This window comes from Bubalus bubalis, chromosome 9 (genome assembly GCF_019923935.1).
Source record: "Bubalus bubalis isolate 160015118507 breed Murrah chromosome 9, NDDB_SH_1, whole genome shotgun sequence".
Classification (NCBI taxonomy): Eukaryota; Metazoa; Chordata; class Mammalia; order Artiodactyla; family Bovidae; genus Bubalus; species Bubalus bubalis.
In genome coordinates, this window is record NC_059165.1 from 40124319 (window position 1) to 40141733 (window position 17415).

The 17415-nt window shown below is 40.4% G+C and overlaps 1 protein-coding gene across 6 annotated transcripts in view; it reads left to right on the top strand.

Annotated features, from left to right (window-relative positions):
• The window catches only part of RNF145 (ring finger protein 145), a 64453-nt gene extending 61374 nt beyond the window's left edge, over positions 1–3079 (top strand). For all 6 annotated transcript variants that reach the window (XM_045166541.1, XM_045166543.1, XM_045166544.1 and 3 more), the window contains one exon: positions 1361–3079. In XM_045166541.1, coding sequence (XP_045022476.1) covers positions 1361–1846 — 486 coding nt within the window. In that variant the 3' untranslated portion in view covers positions 1847–3079. The remainder of the gene's footprint in view (positions 1–1360) is intronic.
• Positions 3080–17415: the final 14336 nt, after the last annotated feature.

Consider the following 17415-nt stretch of genomic DNA (forward strand, 5'->3'; position numbering starts at 1 on the left):
GCATAGATGTTATGTGCTTGTGTGTTAAGACTGTCAGGAAGAGGAATTTTTCCCAATAGTAAAATTCAGCTGTCACTTTTTGATTGTTACTAGAGCATACTTGGGGTCCTAGCAGAAGAATATTCTCCAGGTTAGTTTTGCATTTGAGGGGATGGAGGAGCAGTGTAGATTCCCCCCAGATTAAGTGGCCATTGTCTTCGTTCTGGCTCCTTTGTGCCCAGTAGCCTTGTAGGATGCAGGACAAAGCACGGCAGAGACAGATCTGAGGCACACTGGCTTCAGCTGCCGGTGTCTAAGTATACCGTCTCTGGGACTCGAGAGTCCTCTTTTTGTGTTTCCCGTTGTCACATCACTTTTTTTGAGGTGCCTGGACTACCTGCTGACACCACACAGAAAACGAAACTCGAATCGCTTACCTTCCCAGCTGGCTGCTCTTCCTTGGATGGCTTTCTGCTTAAAAGTCCACTCCCAGGTGTTACTGGTTCTTGGCAAGGAATTTCTGCGATAGCCACAACTCCATGTTTTGGGACTTGAGACAAAATTAATGGTTGATTCACCAAATGTATATTGTTATAATTTAAATTTCATATCCTCAGCTTTCCCTCCCCAAATATATCTTACACAGGGACTATTAGTGTAAAGTATACCACTGCTTATTCCAGTGGTTATTGAACTTAAATGTGCATTGAAGTCCCATGGGTGGCCTGCTGTACCTGTGGATTTGTGAATGCCATCTTCAGATAGCCAGATCAGAAGGTCTGGGTGGCCCCAGAATGTGCATGGTTAGCAAGCACTCCGGTGGTTCTGATGCATGCCGAGAAACACTGGCTTGTATTGTAGAAACTGGGATGTACGTTGTCCCTGACGAAGTTGCCACTTCCTTGCCAATACCCTGGTGTTATGTGACTGATTTTGTCTCCTTGCCAATAATCTCGTCATGGAATAATCTGTTGAGCTGTGTAGAAGTGAAAAATGGAGAAAGTCCCATCTTCATCAGACTTCCTGAAGTTCTGATTATACTCGTGGAGACCCAGTAATTGTACTGCTACAGTTTTATACCTTTGTGTTCACACTAAGACAGAACCCAGTTACATAGGTCGTTTCTTCCTCATGTTTGGTTTTTACTTCCTTTTAGAAATTGCTTAGCCAGTGGTTCTTGTTTTGTTTGTATAAAGGGGTCTCTGATGGCAAGAGGATTATTACAAACATACACAGTGAGTTTTATTGTAAGATCTGTGTTACAGATTTTCTATGGAGACTTTGTAGGAAAGGAAAGAAAAGTTGGAACTAGAACACATGCGTAGCGGCAAAAGTTTTAGACAACAGACGTTCATGAGGTATCTCTTTCCCGCCTTTGTAGGACATGAAATCTGCTGTGATCACACCTTGCAGTCACTTCTTCCATGCAGGCTGTCTCAAAAAGTGGCTGTATGTCCAGGAGACCTGCCCTCTGTGCCACTGCCACCTCAAGAACTCCTCGCAGCTGCCTGGGTTAGGCGCTGACCTGGTTCCACAGCCTGCCGCTGGAGTCGAGCAGCACGCACTCCAGGGAGGTACTGAAGCCCCAGGCCAGGAGCTGCCTCAGGGGCCTGGGGCACAAGAAGGTTCTAGGGATAAGGACGTTCCACAGCCTCCCGCTTACGCACTCCAGGGAGGTACTGAAGCCCCAGGCCAGGAGCTACCTCAGGGGCCTGGGGCACAAGAAGGTTCTAGGGATAAGGACGAGGGCATTGCCAGAAGATCAGATAGCCAGGAAGGGACTTGTGATCCCAAGGAAAATCCTCCTGGTGCAGAAGATGAAGCTCTTCCTGTTGAGGTCAGCCTAGAAGAGAAGCAGCAGGAGTAGCACTTCACTCTCCGGAGATGAAGTTAACTCATGGTGGGATCCGTGCTCAGATTTGAGGAGCGGATGTATGAGGTGATTAGGCAGGAAGCTTGACATTCCAAGGATCTCATCCAGGAAGTGCTCTCAGTGGAGACCCCCTGCTTTCATCCCCTTGACACTGGGGGAGGAAGTTTTGCAGTGTATGCTAATCAAAATGTATATATCCTATGCTGGTGTTCATCGGTAGAGGTTTGCCAAGAAAATTCAACCTCAGGAACTTCAGAAACAGCCCCTGATTTGTAAGGGATAAATAAAATCAGATTGGAGCATCTGAAAGGGGCTAAAGGAAGGAGGATGGCAAGCATGAGGACGGCACAGGAGGCAGCAGGCAGAGGTGGAACTGACCCTTCACTTTCTACGGAACAGGACCGTTCTTGTTACAGAGTATGAGTGGTGACCAGCCCTTTTCCTCCGCCCCCTTTCCCCTCAGTTAATTGGAACTCAGTCAGGTGATTATCTGTACAGCACTGAAATGAAATCAAAGATATAAAAGCATTGATTGTATTCAAAGATTGAAGCACGCTCATACTTCGTATGTGCTTTGGGGGAGGGGGTGGGTGGGCACGTGGGCCTTGCGGGTGCATTCATGTAATCCGAGACTCTTGAACTTTATGATGGAGTCTTCAATATTTTGATGTATATGAAACTTTTGTTAATACACTGTATACTGTGTTGGCTGTGTGAAGTAAACTAAAACTCTAATGAACACTTTGGAGTCCACGTTAGTGTAGGAGACCAAAGTGGGAAGGGCTTTAGGGCACTGAGAAAGGCCCTGAGTGTACTTTCCAATCCTGTGTAATGTTTAGTTCTTGGCAACTGAATCAAAGCAGTGTTAAATTATGGCAATATTTGCACTTGGGGAATGAGTACATAACGTATGATCACACTCTGCAAATGCCACTTTTAAAGCTGTTAATAGACTTTGCACCTTTTCTTTGACAAGGATGTGTCATATTTAAATTTTTACATTCATCATGGTTACAGGTAGAACTAGGGAGGGGGGAATGTAATTTTTTATGGGAATTTTGATATGAAAAGAAACTAGTCATTTATTTATACAATAGGCTTGGCTCAAAAAGTGTTTTTCAACTTGGTATTCCTAATGTGGGATGTGACTTTATTTTATTTTTAGTAGCAGATTTGGATGTAGACTGACATAGCTGAATGTCTTAATAAATTTAAATTTGAAGATAACAGTGTTTTATTCCTGTGGTGATTTTTATTGTAAAGTGTCTTGCTGAAATTCTTTTCTTAGGAGGTTTTGCTTATCCAACTGGGCTTCTGATATCTTGATCCCTGTCAGAAAATGCCCGGCAGATGGCAGAACTTTTTGACTGAAAAGGATCAGTTCTTTGCAATCTTCTACACTGCTGGCTGAATGAGTTACAAGCAGGAATCAAGACAGACGGGAGAAACATCAACAACCTCAGATATGCGGAAAGTGAAGAGGAACTAAAGAGCCTCTTGATGAGAGTGAAGGAGAGTGAAAGAGCTGGCTTAAGACTAAATATTAAAAAAACTAAGGTCCTGGCGTCCACCTCCATCTTGCATGGCAAATAGAAGGGGAGAAGGTGGAAGTAATGATAGATTTCCTCTTCTTGGGCACTAAAGTCACTGCGGATGGTGACTGCAGCCATGAAATCAGAAGTCGACTGCTTCTTGGCAGGAAAGCAATGACAAACCTAGACTGTTGAAAAGCAGGGACATTACTCTGCTGACAAAGGTCTGTATAGTCAAGGCTACAGTCTTCCCAGTGGTCATGTATGGCTGTGAGAACTGGACTGTAAAGAAGGCAGAATGCCAAAGAATTGATGCCTTCAAACTGTGGTACTGGAGAAGACTCCTGAAGTCCCTTGGACAGCAAGGAGATCAAACAAATCAGTCATCAGTTCAGTTGCTCAGTTGTGTCTGACTCTGCGACTCCATGGATTACAGCATGCCAGGCTTCCCTGTCTATCACCAACTTCCAGAGCTTGCTCAAACTCATGTCCATCGAGTCGGTGATGCCATCCAACCATCTCATCCTCAGTTGCCCGCTTCTCCTCCTGCCTTCAATCTTTCCCAGCATCAGGGTCTTTTCCAATGAGTCAGTTCCTCGCATCAGGTGGCCAAAGTATTGGAGCTTCAGGAACAGTCCTTCCAATGAATATTCAGGACTGATTTCTTTTAGGATTGATTGGTTTGATCTTGCAGTCCAAGGCCTCTCAAGAGTCTTCTCTAATGCCACAGTTCAAAAGCATCCATTCTTACGCGCTCAGCTTTCTTTATAGCCCAACTCTCACATCCATACATGACTACTGGAAAAACCATAGCTTTGACTAGACAGACCTTTGTTGTCTTTGCTTTTTAAAATGCTGTCTAGGTTGATCATAGCTTTTCTTCCAAGGAGCAAGTGTCTTTTAATTTCATGGCTGCAGTCACCATCTGCAGTGATTTTGGAGCCCCCCAAAAATAAAATCTCCCAAATCAGTCTTGAGGGAGATCAACCCTGAATATTCACTGGAAGGACTGATGATGAAGCTCTAGTATTTTGGTCATCTGATTCGAACAGATGACTCATTGGAAAAGTCCCTGATGCTGGGAAAGATTGAGGGCAGGAGAAGAGGACATAGCAACCCACTCCAGTATTCTTGCCTGGGGAATCCCACAGACAGAGGAGTCTGGTGGGCTATGGTCCATAGAGTCAGACATGACTGAAGTGACTTAGCATGCATCCACAAACTCCACTTCAGGCTTACTGAGTCAACAACCTTTGGGGTACCCGAGAACATGCATTTCATAGCTTCCTTGGTGATTCTATCCAACTAGCCTAACACCAGCATGGTTTTACATTTAGAAAGGAAGTGGCTAGACCAAAAGGAATTTCCAGGTGTAGCTGGAAGTTTCTCTGTTGTCCTGGCGAGGCAGAAAACAGAGCAGATGGCTCCCTCTGGTGGTGTAGTTACGCTGTTGAATGTAGAGGTGATCTCGAATTTAAACCGGTATCAGCCCTTGTGTAAAAGGTATGTATTCAGATGTTAAGCTTCCTGGTGCCTTGTTTGAAGGAATAAGATTGCATATGAAGCTAAAATTATTTATGTCACAGTGAACTCGGCCATCCTTTGGCATCAAAGGATGCTGTCATGTAGACATAAAGTTCTCAGGTGTTTTCATGACTTTGTCATCAGTTTAACAATACCATACACTTTTTAACCTCCTAAGAGTACAGAGACCTCAGTTCTACTTAAAAGTCACATGAGCCACTCAGTTCAACAGCCTGGTGGACAAATAACACAAATAATAATACCAACAATAACAAATATCAGTGCATATCCTTTGGTTTCAGTTCGGAGAGCAAGATTATGTTGCAGTTAAAAAAAAAAACAAAACCCCTCAAGATATCAGTGCTTCAGAACAAAGGTTTATGACAAACACTGCACAAGTCCTGCATAGGTGAGGTGCTGTCTGGCACAGGCGCTCAGGTGTCGAGGCTGAAGGAACCATCACTGTCTTGGACCTGCCTGGTGGTGACGGCAAAGTGAAAAGTTCTGGAAGGCTGTCCATGCTCCTCCTGGCAGTGGACCCATGTCTTTTCTGCTTACCACCCCGTGGCCACAGCTGTGGTCCCATCCACACAAGACTGTGGAAGCTCAGTCTTCCTCCTGGGCCTGGAAAGACAAGGCATCAATTGTGCTGATGACTGCCACACCTTGGTTGAAACAACACTTAATTTCTTATTTACACATTATGTAAAATTTGGGAATACACCTGTGAAGGTTCAAAATATACCCATTGAGAACTTCTCCAACTTAATTTGTTCCTTGTTCTAATATGCTGGGGTAGTGGCACTGTGTGATGCCACCCGCATTTCAAATGTCTATTTTCCAGTTATTTTTTAAATGTGTCTTCAGCACACAGCCAGACATTTGACTTACGAAGAAGATATATAGTTTAACCACCTAGATTGTACTGCTGAGGAGAAAACCAGAAAATTAGATTCAATTTCCCTTCTATGATCCTTGATCGGATTAAGTGAGAAAATGGATCTTGTCTGCTTGATTGCCATTGTTTTTTAGGCAATGCATGTGTCTTTCCACACATCTGTTTTCTCTTAATAATGTTATCACCTTATGAACTTTGACATCAAAATTAGTACTACACAACAAACTGTCAAACTAGGTATCAACATATATTTCCACTTTGTGTTGCGTTTTGATTTTTTTGTGTGTACAACTGTTGTCCTAATGGTCTAAATCATGCTATTTGCACAGCATGTCTCTGGAGGCCTGGTTTTCCAATGCTGAACGTGAGGGTCCCTGAAATCACTCATTAAGTCTTCTGTGTTTTCTCTTAAGAACATGCCCTGTTTTCATGAGCCTTTTACGTTGGAAACACTGCTTTCCCAGAAGGTTTTGACATATGTCAAAATGTGAATAGAAATGGTTAATGGAGAAGGAAAAAATTTTTCAGTTTCCAGGTTTAATTGGGAGAGCTTTTTTCTTTGAAAGGGGCAAGAACCTTACAGAGATATAAGTGTTACTACAGAGATTTAAGTATTACTAAATCATGGGCTGGGCTAGGGAGGTGGGGAGATGTTAAAGAAAAAGTTTTACATTCTAGTTGCTTCTCTGGCTTTCATAAAAATAGAATTTTTCCAGTTTTAGAACCCTGGTAAGTTGAAAACAGGAATTAATTATAAGGTTTTGATTTTTTTTTTTAAATGCTGCATGATGTAAAAAACCTGTTTCCTCATTTTTTCAACACTATTTGGAAAGGAAAGAATTTAAAAAGAACAAAAATCACCCATAATCTCACTTTTGGAATTAGTCTCTTCAAAGTTGCCTTTACATTCAGTGATAGCAAAACTAGGGTCATTGACAAACACTGCCTACCCGAGTATCTCTCACTTCTCTTTTTGAAGTCCACTGCCTGTCATTCAGGCTTCTGAAATTAAAATACATTCCAAACAATTTTGTAATTTATCAGCTAAGGCACACCTGTTTCTCCCACCTCTGAAGTAGAGAATACCCCTTTAAAAATAGGCTTGTATTTGTAGGTTAGTACTTACTTAGAAAAGAATAAAAAATACTAAGAGCAGTTTATAGAATCAGTGATTGTGGCCACTCAGAGAAGTACTTTCTTTCCTCCAGCAGACTGGGCATTTGATTGCAGTATGGTTGAGAGTAAAAGGTAGGATGTTTGCAGTGAAGACAGTAACCCTGCTGTTAACCACATTCCTGGTGTCCCGTTTCTCTCCCTGTTCTTACTGACACTCAACTTGGTGTTCTTCTCCTAATCTATTTTTTATAGATGTTAGCTCATTGACCCTTAATTTTTATTTCTAAATAGATATAATCAACTCTTTGCATTGCTACTGTGTTATATATTCTAAGGTAAGAGAGAATGGCCTCTGACTTGCAGGAAATAGTCAACTCCTTGAAGGTAGATGAAATTCTGAGTCAGTTCTAGATGGAATATTCTATTATTTTCCAAATGACAACTTGCCAAACTGAAGCTGTCTCTCCAGTTGGCATTAAACCTACTAATTTCCTTTGATGATCCTTTATCAGCCCTTCTAGATTTAGGGAAGTATGCAGCAGAAGCGGGGAGAGGAGCCTAGAGTAAAGACAGACGCTCGGGCTTTAATTTTTACTCCATTTCAAGCTTTGTGATTCTTGGCCAGTCTTTGTTTTTTTCTGGTTTTCAACCTCTTCTGAAAGAATCATCATTCTGCTCTTAAAATTTTGCCCATCTGTATTTTTAATCTTTACCACTGATGGAGTGGTAAGCTTCATGGTTTTTTTTTTTTTTTTTAATGTGATGTGCCAAACATTAAACTTTAAGGTTTGGTTGACCACTGTATTCTCAGTGCCTGGCACAGCACAAGAGCCTTGCCATACCCACTGAGTGCACAAAGGAACTTAGTATGTAGCACCTGTATAAGCCCTGTAGCTAAAAAATGGCAGAGAATTCTGTTCTAGAGGCAGAGAGCATTACATTATGTGTCTGCTAGAAGTAATTTCTGCCAGATAATAACTTTTGATTAACTGAATTCAGATATAGAACTCAGAACTTGTAAGACAGAACTTCAGATATTCAGGTGAAATCTGGGCTGATGAATTTTGATTTTTCTGTTGTTGTTGGGCCACAATGGTGCATTTTTAGACGATGTTTTAAGAAAGCATTTGAATTATTTGCCAATCATTTAAAAATGACAAGACTATACATACAAACTCAATTTCTAGCTTCTTTTGGAAAATCGGAAGAACTGGCCACCTGGGGTTACACATTCCCACCTGGTGGCAGTTGTCAGAAGTTGAGGTGGGTCGAGTGGGCTTTCTAATCCACCCCAGATACTCTCTCCACCACTATCTGCTCTAGAAAATTATATTGTAATCATCAAACCCCTCTGTTCACATAAGAGATGCTGTGATGACTGGGCAAGTTTGGCTTCTTTAAGAAAATCACACACTGCAAATATTCTGCGCTGATCAAAGAATCAGGATAAATCTGGAGTTCATTTGTGACAGTGTAGAATCTACATTTTCATTTTCCTTTAATTACATTAGTCAATAAGAAAAGTGTTTCACTGGACTGTATTTTGAGTTTGGATCTACATCTGCATTTTGCATTCTTGATACCACCAAATTTTTATAGTGTCTCTCCATCTTTGTCAGGCATTAGAAGCAGGTGGAAAGCTTATGAAAAATGTAAGTGCCCAGGGCCCACCCCATAGCTTCTGATTGGGTAGGTTTGGGATGGAGTCTGAGTAATTACCTTTTTACAAATTTTACAGATAATTCTGATCCCACTGAAAGATGAGAACTATTGATCTGGAGCAAATACTCCTGCTCTTTTGGTGAGTGTGTGTGTTGGAGGGGGGTGGGGGTCCCTTGATTTTGGAACTGCTGCTTTTACAGAAGAAGATTCTTAGAGAAGAAATAGACATGAAGACGTTTGTCTCTGAGGAACACTTGCGGTTAAGGCTCGCAGCCGATATAACAGCCTACAGGGCCTCTGCAGTGAAGCAATAAAGTCTGGCGGGCAAGTCAGCACAGGTGCACGCGTGAGAGCTGACCTAGGCTACCAACCATTTTGGTTGACTAACCACCCAGAAATGTCTGGAACTATTTATATTTAAGGTAAAACATCATCAGTTTCTTTCCCACAAGCATGCAGAATTAAAGAACCATAGAATTTTTGGAGGTAAACCAGCCTTCAGAGATTTCGATCATTTGTCCTATTTTATAAGACAGAAAACTAACCAACCTGTCTAAGCCCACGCAGTTGATGGCAAAGCCGGAAATAATGTTTGGATCTCTTGAATTCCAGTCTGGGTCTCTTTCTATTATACCTGCTCACCTCAAAACAAATATGGATATCCAAATATCCATATCTGTTATATTGCTTTCATAAGAGTTGTTTCATTACATTTGAAGGTATTATATGTAAACTTTGATGAAGAGATGAAAGAGTGAGAACTTCAGGGGTATGATAAAATTTAAAACTATCAATGTGACATCAAAATTTTGGTGAATTGCTTTAAAAGAGAAAAGAATGAATAAATAAAAGTTGGGGTGCAGGATAAATCTTTTTTTAATTAAGAACTGCTTTTTAAAGATTTTGCAAGTTTATTTATTTCTGGCTGCTTTGTGTCTTTGTGCGGGCTTTCTCTAGTTGCTGCAAGCAGGGGTTACTCTCTAGTTGCAGTGTGCGGGCTTCTCATTGCAGTGGTTTCTCTTGTAGAGTGTGGGCTCTAGGGTGTGTGGGCTCAGTACGTGTAGCTCCTGGGCTCTAGAGCACAGCTTCAGTACCTACGGCACATGGGCTTAGCTGCCCAGAGGCATGTGGGACCAGGGATCGACCAGGATTGAACCCATGTCCCCTGTATTAGCAGGCAGATTCTTGACCACTGGACCACCAGGGAAGTCCCAGGATAAATCTTAATACATGGCAAGCCACAGTTCATCAAGACATGAAAGTTGGAAGCTGCTGGCTATAAAATGTCCTTGTACCAGTTGTTTGGAAAATGCTGTCCATGTATTTAGAACCACAAATCATGCAGACCCTGTGATCACACTGTTTATAAGAACAAATGGGAAATATTTGAGACTGGGAGTCAAGTCTGGGTTTAGATTTGAAATAAAACTGCTTCCTTCCCAAGATATGTATTACATCACTCAGAGGGACAACACATGAAGGATAGATAGGTATAAACGTTATAAATTCCTGTCTTCTCTCTAGTTGTTTAATAAATCTTTTCCAAAGCCTTCCCTAAATTACCCTGAAACTCCTCCCTAAATGAAGCATAGTGTTTTACCTTTGTAAAAACCAAGCCACTTAGCTGAGTTACTTTGTATCATAAGAACATTTAAAACTTTCAATCTGTTATCTTCTACCACAGCCAGCCTTTACCCTGTAGGCTCTTAGGGGTTTAGGTTTTGTCATTTCTTTCACATTTAAGAGGGGAAAAAAGCAAGTAATAGCTCAAAGAGATGATATCTAAGAAATGCATTTGTGTCTAGGGTGGGAAGCAACAGCCAAAGGACACTTGGTCATTTGGCAAGAAGATATTTGTATATAAAAAAGACAGAAAGCAGTGTTATTTGGGGCTTACCCAGTGGTTCACACAGATGGTAAAGTTAAGAGTCCATTTACTGAAATATGGAACAGACACTTCCTGGGCCACAAAGTTTGAAAACCCAAGATAACATTTTGCTGTGTTAGATGCACACATTTTACATTATCCTCTGAAGACAGAGGTGGGGGGTGTTCAGGGGGCTCAGGTGCTGTGTGATGTCTTTAGAATCCAGTGTGGAGGCACAACTGATAACACGCCATGGACATCATAGGAGGTGGACTTTGACAGTCCCCTGCTAACCATGCTCAGGATGGGGGTAAGGGGATCCGTGTGTGCACAATCACTTCACTGAACCGCCCAATCCTTTAGTGGCTACTGCCTTTTGGTTATTTATTTAAATTTATTTTTGATTGGAGGATAAGGCTTTATATGTTGTGTTGGTTTCTTCTGTACAGCAATGTGAATCAGCTATAAGTATACATATATCCTTCCCCTCATTAGCCTCCCTCCCACTCTCCTCCTATCCCACCTCTCTAGGTCATCACAGAGCACCGAGTTGAGCTCCCTGTGTTATACAGCAGCTTCCCACCTGCCTTGGATTTAAAGAGACTTAGATAGGTTCTGCGGAGAAAGCAGTGGCACCCCACTCCAGTACTCGGCCTGGCAAATCCCATGGACGGAGGAGCCTGGTAGGCTGCAGTCCATGGGGTCGCTAAGGGTCGGACATGACTGAGCGACTTCACTTTCACTTTTCACTTTCATGCATTGGAGAAGGAAATGGAAACCCACTCCAGTGTTCTTGCCTTGAGAATCCCAGGGACGGGGGAGCCTGGTGGGCTGCCGTCTATGGGGTCGCACAGAGTCCGACACGACTGAAGCGACTTAGCAGCAGCAGCAGCAGCAGCAGATAGGTTCTGAGAACCAGGGAACTGAATCCCCTCTCTTTCCCCTTAAGGTTTGTCACCCAAGTCCTTATGAATACCTGCTTTCTATTTAACTGAGATCATGGTCCATGTTTTCTAAATACCTGACACGTTTATCCCTAAGTAGCACTACATCCTTTTTTTCTCATATTCTCCAACAAAATAATGGCTAACTCTTGCCCTCTGTAAGATTCCCTTTTAATCCCTTTACATGAAACAAACTCCTTAACTCCTTACACCCATCTGTTGAGGTAGGTATTATCATCCCCATTTTCCAGATGATGAAACTGAGGCACAGAGGAGTCCAGTTATCTGCTCAGAGTTCAAAGTGCTAAGTATTTGAACACAGGCAGCTGGCTTCAGAATCTGCTTAACTATTACATTATGGTGCACGCCTGTACATAGACACATGCTTTTAGAATTGTTTTATTCTTATGCTTAAAATCAGTGGAGATGATAAGGAAGACATCTCAAGGCCTACTCCCTGGACACTTCTCTGTGTTGGGTGCTTTGGAGGTTTCATTTGTTCAGAAGCTTACAGATGATCTCCATCAAACACCACCTGTGTTCTTTATTATGGACAACTGATATTTTCTCAGTTCTGAGTAAGGTCTTGTAGAAACACAGTCCCAAACATTATCCCATCTTACCACACAGCTAGTAAGTTCTAGAAGTCCAGTTCTAACCCATGGCTGTTTAGTTACAAAGCCCAAAAGTAATTTTTTATTTTTATACAGTGTTCACATCAACTTCCCCCCAAACCCAGTAAGTCACTAGCTATGACTGTATCCTCACCAGTATTCATTTTCTGTTCCTTTTAAGATGGGGATATTTATATTTTAGAGCAATTTTTTTCATAGCCAACTTCTTCTATTCCAAATTAAGAGTAATCACAGCTGGTTGGTTGGATAAAATCTCGATAAACATCTTTTTTACATGATGATATTAAGTGTATGAGCTTTTATAAAATATGTGTGTTTTTGAGGGATTCTTCAGACATCTGGAGAATTTAAACTAGTGATTTATAATAGATTTCCTTGACTGGCAAGATAATTCCCTAATGGAAAAGCAGGCGTTTATCTCAAACTGGAAGCAGCAGTGGAAAGAAGACTGAGACTTTGAAATTTTCAAGCCTGTAGTGCAAATTTGTGTTTATTTTGCTCTCTTTTTTTGTTCATTTATTAATAAACAAGACATAAACATTCCTTAAGGGCTTCCCTGGTGGCTCAGTGGTAAAGAATCCACCTGCCAATGCAGGAGACATGAGTTTGATCCCTGGTTGGGGAAGATCCCACATGCCGAGAAGCAACTAAGCCCATGCACCATAACTACGGAGCCGATGCTCTAGAGCCCAGGAACCGCAGCTACTGGAGTCCACCCATGGAAATTACTGAAGCCTGCATGCCCGCTTACAATATCTCCACAACAAGAGAAGCCATCTCAATGAGAAGCCCACATATTACAACAAAGTTCCTGCTTGCCACAACTAGAGAAAAAGCCTGCAGAGCAATGAGGACCCAGGCATAGTCAAAAACAAATAAAATATTTTAAAAACTTCCTTAAAACCTTATTTTACCCTTTTTGTCATTACTATTTTGACAAAAATTTTAGACTTACAGTTGCTAGAATAGTACAAAGAGTCTCTGTGTACCCTTCAATGAGATGGACCAATTGTTCACACTTTGCCACATTTGTTTATCATTTTCTATTTCTGCTGCTGCTGCTGCTAAGTCACTTCATTCGTATCCGACTCTGTGCGACCCCATATACGGCAGCCCAGCAGGCTCCCCTGTCCCTGGGATTCTCCAGGCAAGAATACTGGAGTGGGTTTCCATTTCCTTCTCCAATGCATGAAAGTGAAAAGTGAAAGTGAATTCGCTCAGTCATGTCCGACTTCCAGCGACCCCATGGACTGCAGCCTACCAGGCTCCTCCATCCATGGGATTTTCCAGGCAAGATTACTGGAGTGGGTTGCCATTGCCTTCTCCTCTATCTCAATGCACATGTAATATTAATTAATTAATTGATTGATTTTTGAACCACTTAAAAATAAGCTGCAGATATAATGCTGACTTACCTCTAAATATTTTGAAGTATATTTCCTAAGACAAGGATGTTTTCTCACATAATCACATTAAAATGATCAAGACAGAATTTAACACACTTATAGTGTCATTATTTAATCCACACTAAGTGATTTATAAGATTATTCAAATTTCATCAATTATCCCAAAATGTCTTTTATAGCTGAACTGCATCTGGAATTGGACTTTACATTGAGCCTTCATAGCTCTTCAGTCTCCTTAATTTGCAGCAGTTTCTTATACTTTTTTGACTTTTGTGACGTTTGTATTTTTGAAGAGAAATAAATAACAATAGCAATAGATTATAGATTATGTATAGTAAATACTATGATTTATAAGATACCATGAATATATAATCTACAACATATCTAACATATATAATATGTATACCATTCATACAATGCATGGGCTTCTCAGGTGGCACTAGCAGTAAAGAACCTGCCTGCCAGTGCAGGAGACATGAGAGACATGGGTTTGATTCCTGAGTCAGGAAGATTCCTTGGAGGAGGGCATGGCAACCCACTCCAGTATTCTTGCCTGGAGAATCCCATGGACAGAGGAACCTGGCAGGCTACAGACCATAGTTTTGCAAAGAGTCAGGCACGACTATAGTGACTTATAATGCATACATGAACATACTCATGAATTCTTTCATAATCTATAATCTATTGGGAATAGGTCTTCACATGAGAAGCAACAATAAGGGTAAAGCCTCAGAGGCAAGAGACAGCATAGTTAGTTGGGAACCTAGTGAAATTTTTTGCGTCTGCACTGTCCATCATGGTAGCCACATTGGATATCTATACATATAACCTCTTGTATAGATGATAGATGATGTAAGAACTCATGAGTCCATACTAAGAAATAAATATAAACATAAATAAATAAGAAAATAGGAAAATAACTTTTCAGTAAAATAATAATTAAAACAAATGTAAGAACGAATAACAGAATTATGAAATTACCATTTTGCAACCCTTATGTCTAATAATGGATTCAGGCAAGAATCTCTAATGAATACTAAAACTAGTGGATTAAAGTTTGAAAAGGAAAAGATATTTATATGGCCTCAAAATATCACTTTATAACTCATTTATTAATTAGAAAGGAACAGACAGTAACTTTCCAGTGGGTAAACCAAGTCGTCAAAGTTAATATTCACCAATGTTGGAACAAACCATCTCCATGTGCCTCTCGGTATGATGCATTAAGGAAGGCACAACTTCATGTATGTGATATTCCCGTTAAAAATTAATTCTACTTATGAGAAAGCAGACAAATCCCAAAGAAGGAATATTCTACAAAAAAATCTTTGCTTTTTAATGACAAGCTTACTTAAACCGAGAATTGCATTGAAAGTTGCATTATCAATGAGCACCACTAGATGTCACTGTGGTTCTTCAAGTTACACAAGTTTATCCGTGTTAATAAAAAATATAAATTCCTTTGTCGCCTGCTTCCGTATTCTGACATCCTTGTGGACTAGACACATTTAGCCAGTTCCAACACATATAGCTTTGGAGAGGCCTACAAATTAAATAACAATATAGCACTGGAGGAGGAGGTAGCAAGCTTAGATTGTCTTTGCTGTTACATGCTGTACTGTCCATTCTCTGGCTATTCCTGCCCTGTCTTTGGGGCTTTTACAAGGAGAGGGGATTCAGATTGTCTGCTCTTAGCCTCCTCTAGCTCTGACAGTCTATGATTTTACATTGATATTTTCTTAACTAAAATCACTTGTGCCTCTTACAAGGTTTTTGCCTAACCCACACCGGACCCACACTGGTTTTCTTTTCTTCACCTTGTACTCTGATCTGTCTGATGTTTGTCTTTAAGTTGACTCTGTTTTTATAAACGTAAGTAAAGAAAAAAAATTACAGACCGATCACAAATGGAAACCAGTTCACTTGCCATAAATAGAGGGTAACCACAAAAATAAATACACTAAAAATAACATAATGTAATTAAATTTGAGCTGGATTCTGTCATCAACCAAAGGCTCAGAGTTTGTGGCCTGTTCTGTTTTTCCTCTTTAAAGGAAGGTTTGAAGGTGTTAAAGATGAAGACAGACTGCCCAGAGATGTTCCTCATGACATAAGTGAAAAAATAGAGACTTAGAAGACCTATCTCTCTGCACAGTTTAGTATTATTTAATTCTGTATCCACAAAACCAACCACAAAGCTTCACATATATAAAATCAGTTCCATGCTCTCATAAGCTTTTCTAAGTCATATTATTTTCTCCATTCCTCCTTTCTTCCTTCCTTCTTCCATTTCTTTCTTAATTCTTGCTTCTTCAACATTTCTAATAGATCAGAAAGTATCATTAGAAATCATGCATTATTGTTTTCTTCAGTCCATATTTAAGCTTTCATTTTATTTTGATATCCCTTTCAGTTTAGTATTGGTTTAGCTTCTCTTTTGTGTTTATTTAAATTTGCTTTTATATTCAGTCTTCTTCCATTTAAAACACTCACTCCCCTTTTAACATAGGAGATGATATATACCCTTCTGCTGTCAATGTCGAAGCAATTATATGCCACCAAATGGCTTGTGATTTGGCATCTTCTCCTGATAAAGGCTTATGATAGATAGGATGTGGCAGAGGTCAGGAATTCTGCTGAGTACAACCTGAGGGTATGCTTCAAATTGCTTGAGCTTTATCCAAATCCCCTAGGACACAATCAGAAAACTGGTCCCCTTCAATTTTGGTGTAGAGCTTTTTTTTCTTCATTCTTCACAGAGATTCAGAGTGAAGATGTCTTAGGCTGAGCCACATAATTGCACCTTCTACTCCCTAACGTTAGTGTAGCCGTTCCTGCTTTGTATAATCTGTTATAATTACTGATTTTTCTGGCCACAATTAGCATAGGGGTTTTTTGTAGGAGCAGAGACAATTTCTTAGCTACCCAATGTTACTAAATAATTTAAAAGGGGGAAGACAGAACTTCTATCAGATGGGTTTTATTTTCTTAAATCTGTGTCGCCATTAAGGAAAACCATGACAAGGTAAAGAAATCAGGAGATTCAAAAAGATCAGCATACCAGTTATTTCCCACAGTATAAAAGTTATTTTTTTTTCTCATTTTCTTTTCTTGGTGAGATGGATTTAATTTGCCATTAGAAGCCCCAAATCTGAGAATTCATTTTCCATGTTCACCAAAACAGAATGCTTAGAATGCTTTTTCTCTTGCATGAAACACTGTTCCTATCTGTAAAACAAACAAACAAACAAAACTAGATAGAGACCTTTTCAGAAGAAATTTTCATAAAAAGTTGATTTTGAATCAATAGAAACTTTTTTTGTACTAAATTCTGTAAAACTATATTCTTACCACCCACCCCAATTCAGAGTGCGAAGCCCCTGATTCTCTCTTTTTTCAGTATTCATCGCTGTAACTCTGCTGAGATTCAAACCCAGGTTAGTAGATATTAAAGATTTCACGAGATATACAAAGCATGATTTCTTCTGGTCAGAGATGTACTTGAGACTTGCTAAGGAATTATTCAGGTTTCCTCTAACCTCATTTGTTTCTGATGCTGATGAACGCTTATGATTCCATTATCCTCCTGATGTTTACAGATTCCTGCCCCCAGCTTCCTCCTCCAACATTCACTCAATTGTTTTATTCTGTGTTGACATCAGTCTTAATGGATGATGGTATTCTGGCAGAATCTCCTTTCAAGGTTTTGAAGATCACTAGTAAGTGTACTTTGAACCCATTTCTGGAACTATATCCCCAGTGTGTCCTTAGAGCTACAAATTATACTTTGGTTCATTGTTTTAAAGTGTCTAGAGCCAACATGTCTGTTTGAGATACTGAGCTAAGTATTGTCTTCCCAGCACATCTATAACTATTGATTCCTATGAGAGAGGCCTAATTATATTTGTGCTTATCTTAGTACCACAGCATCGAAAGAGGCTTTAAAGATCTATTTATCCCATCTGGTGTCCAGGTCCTC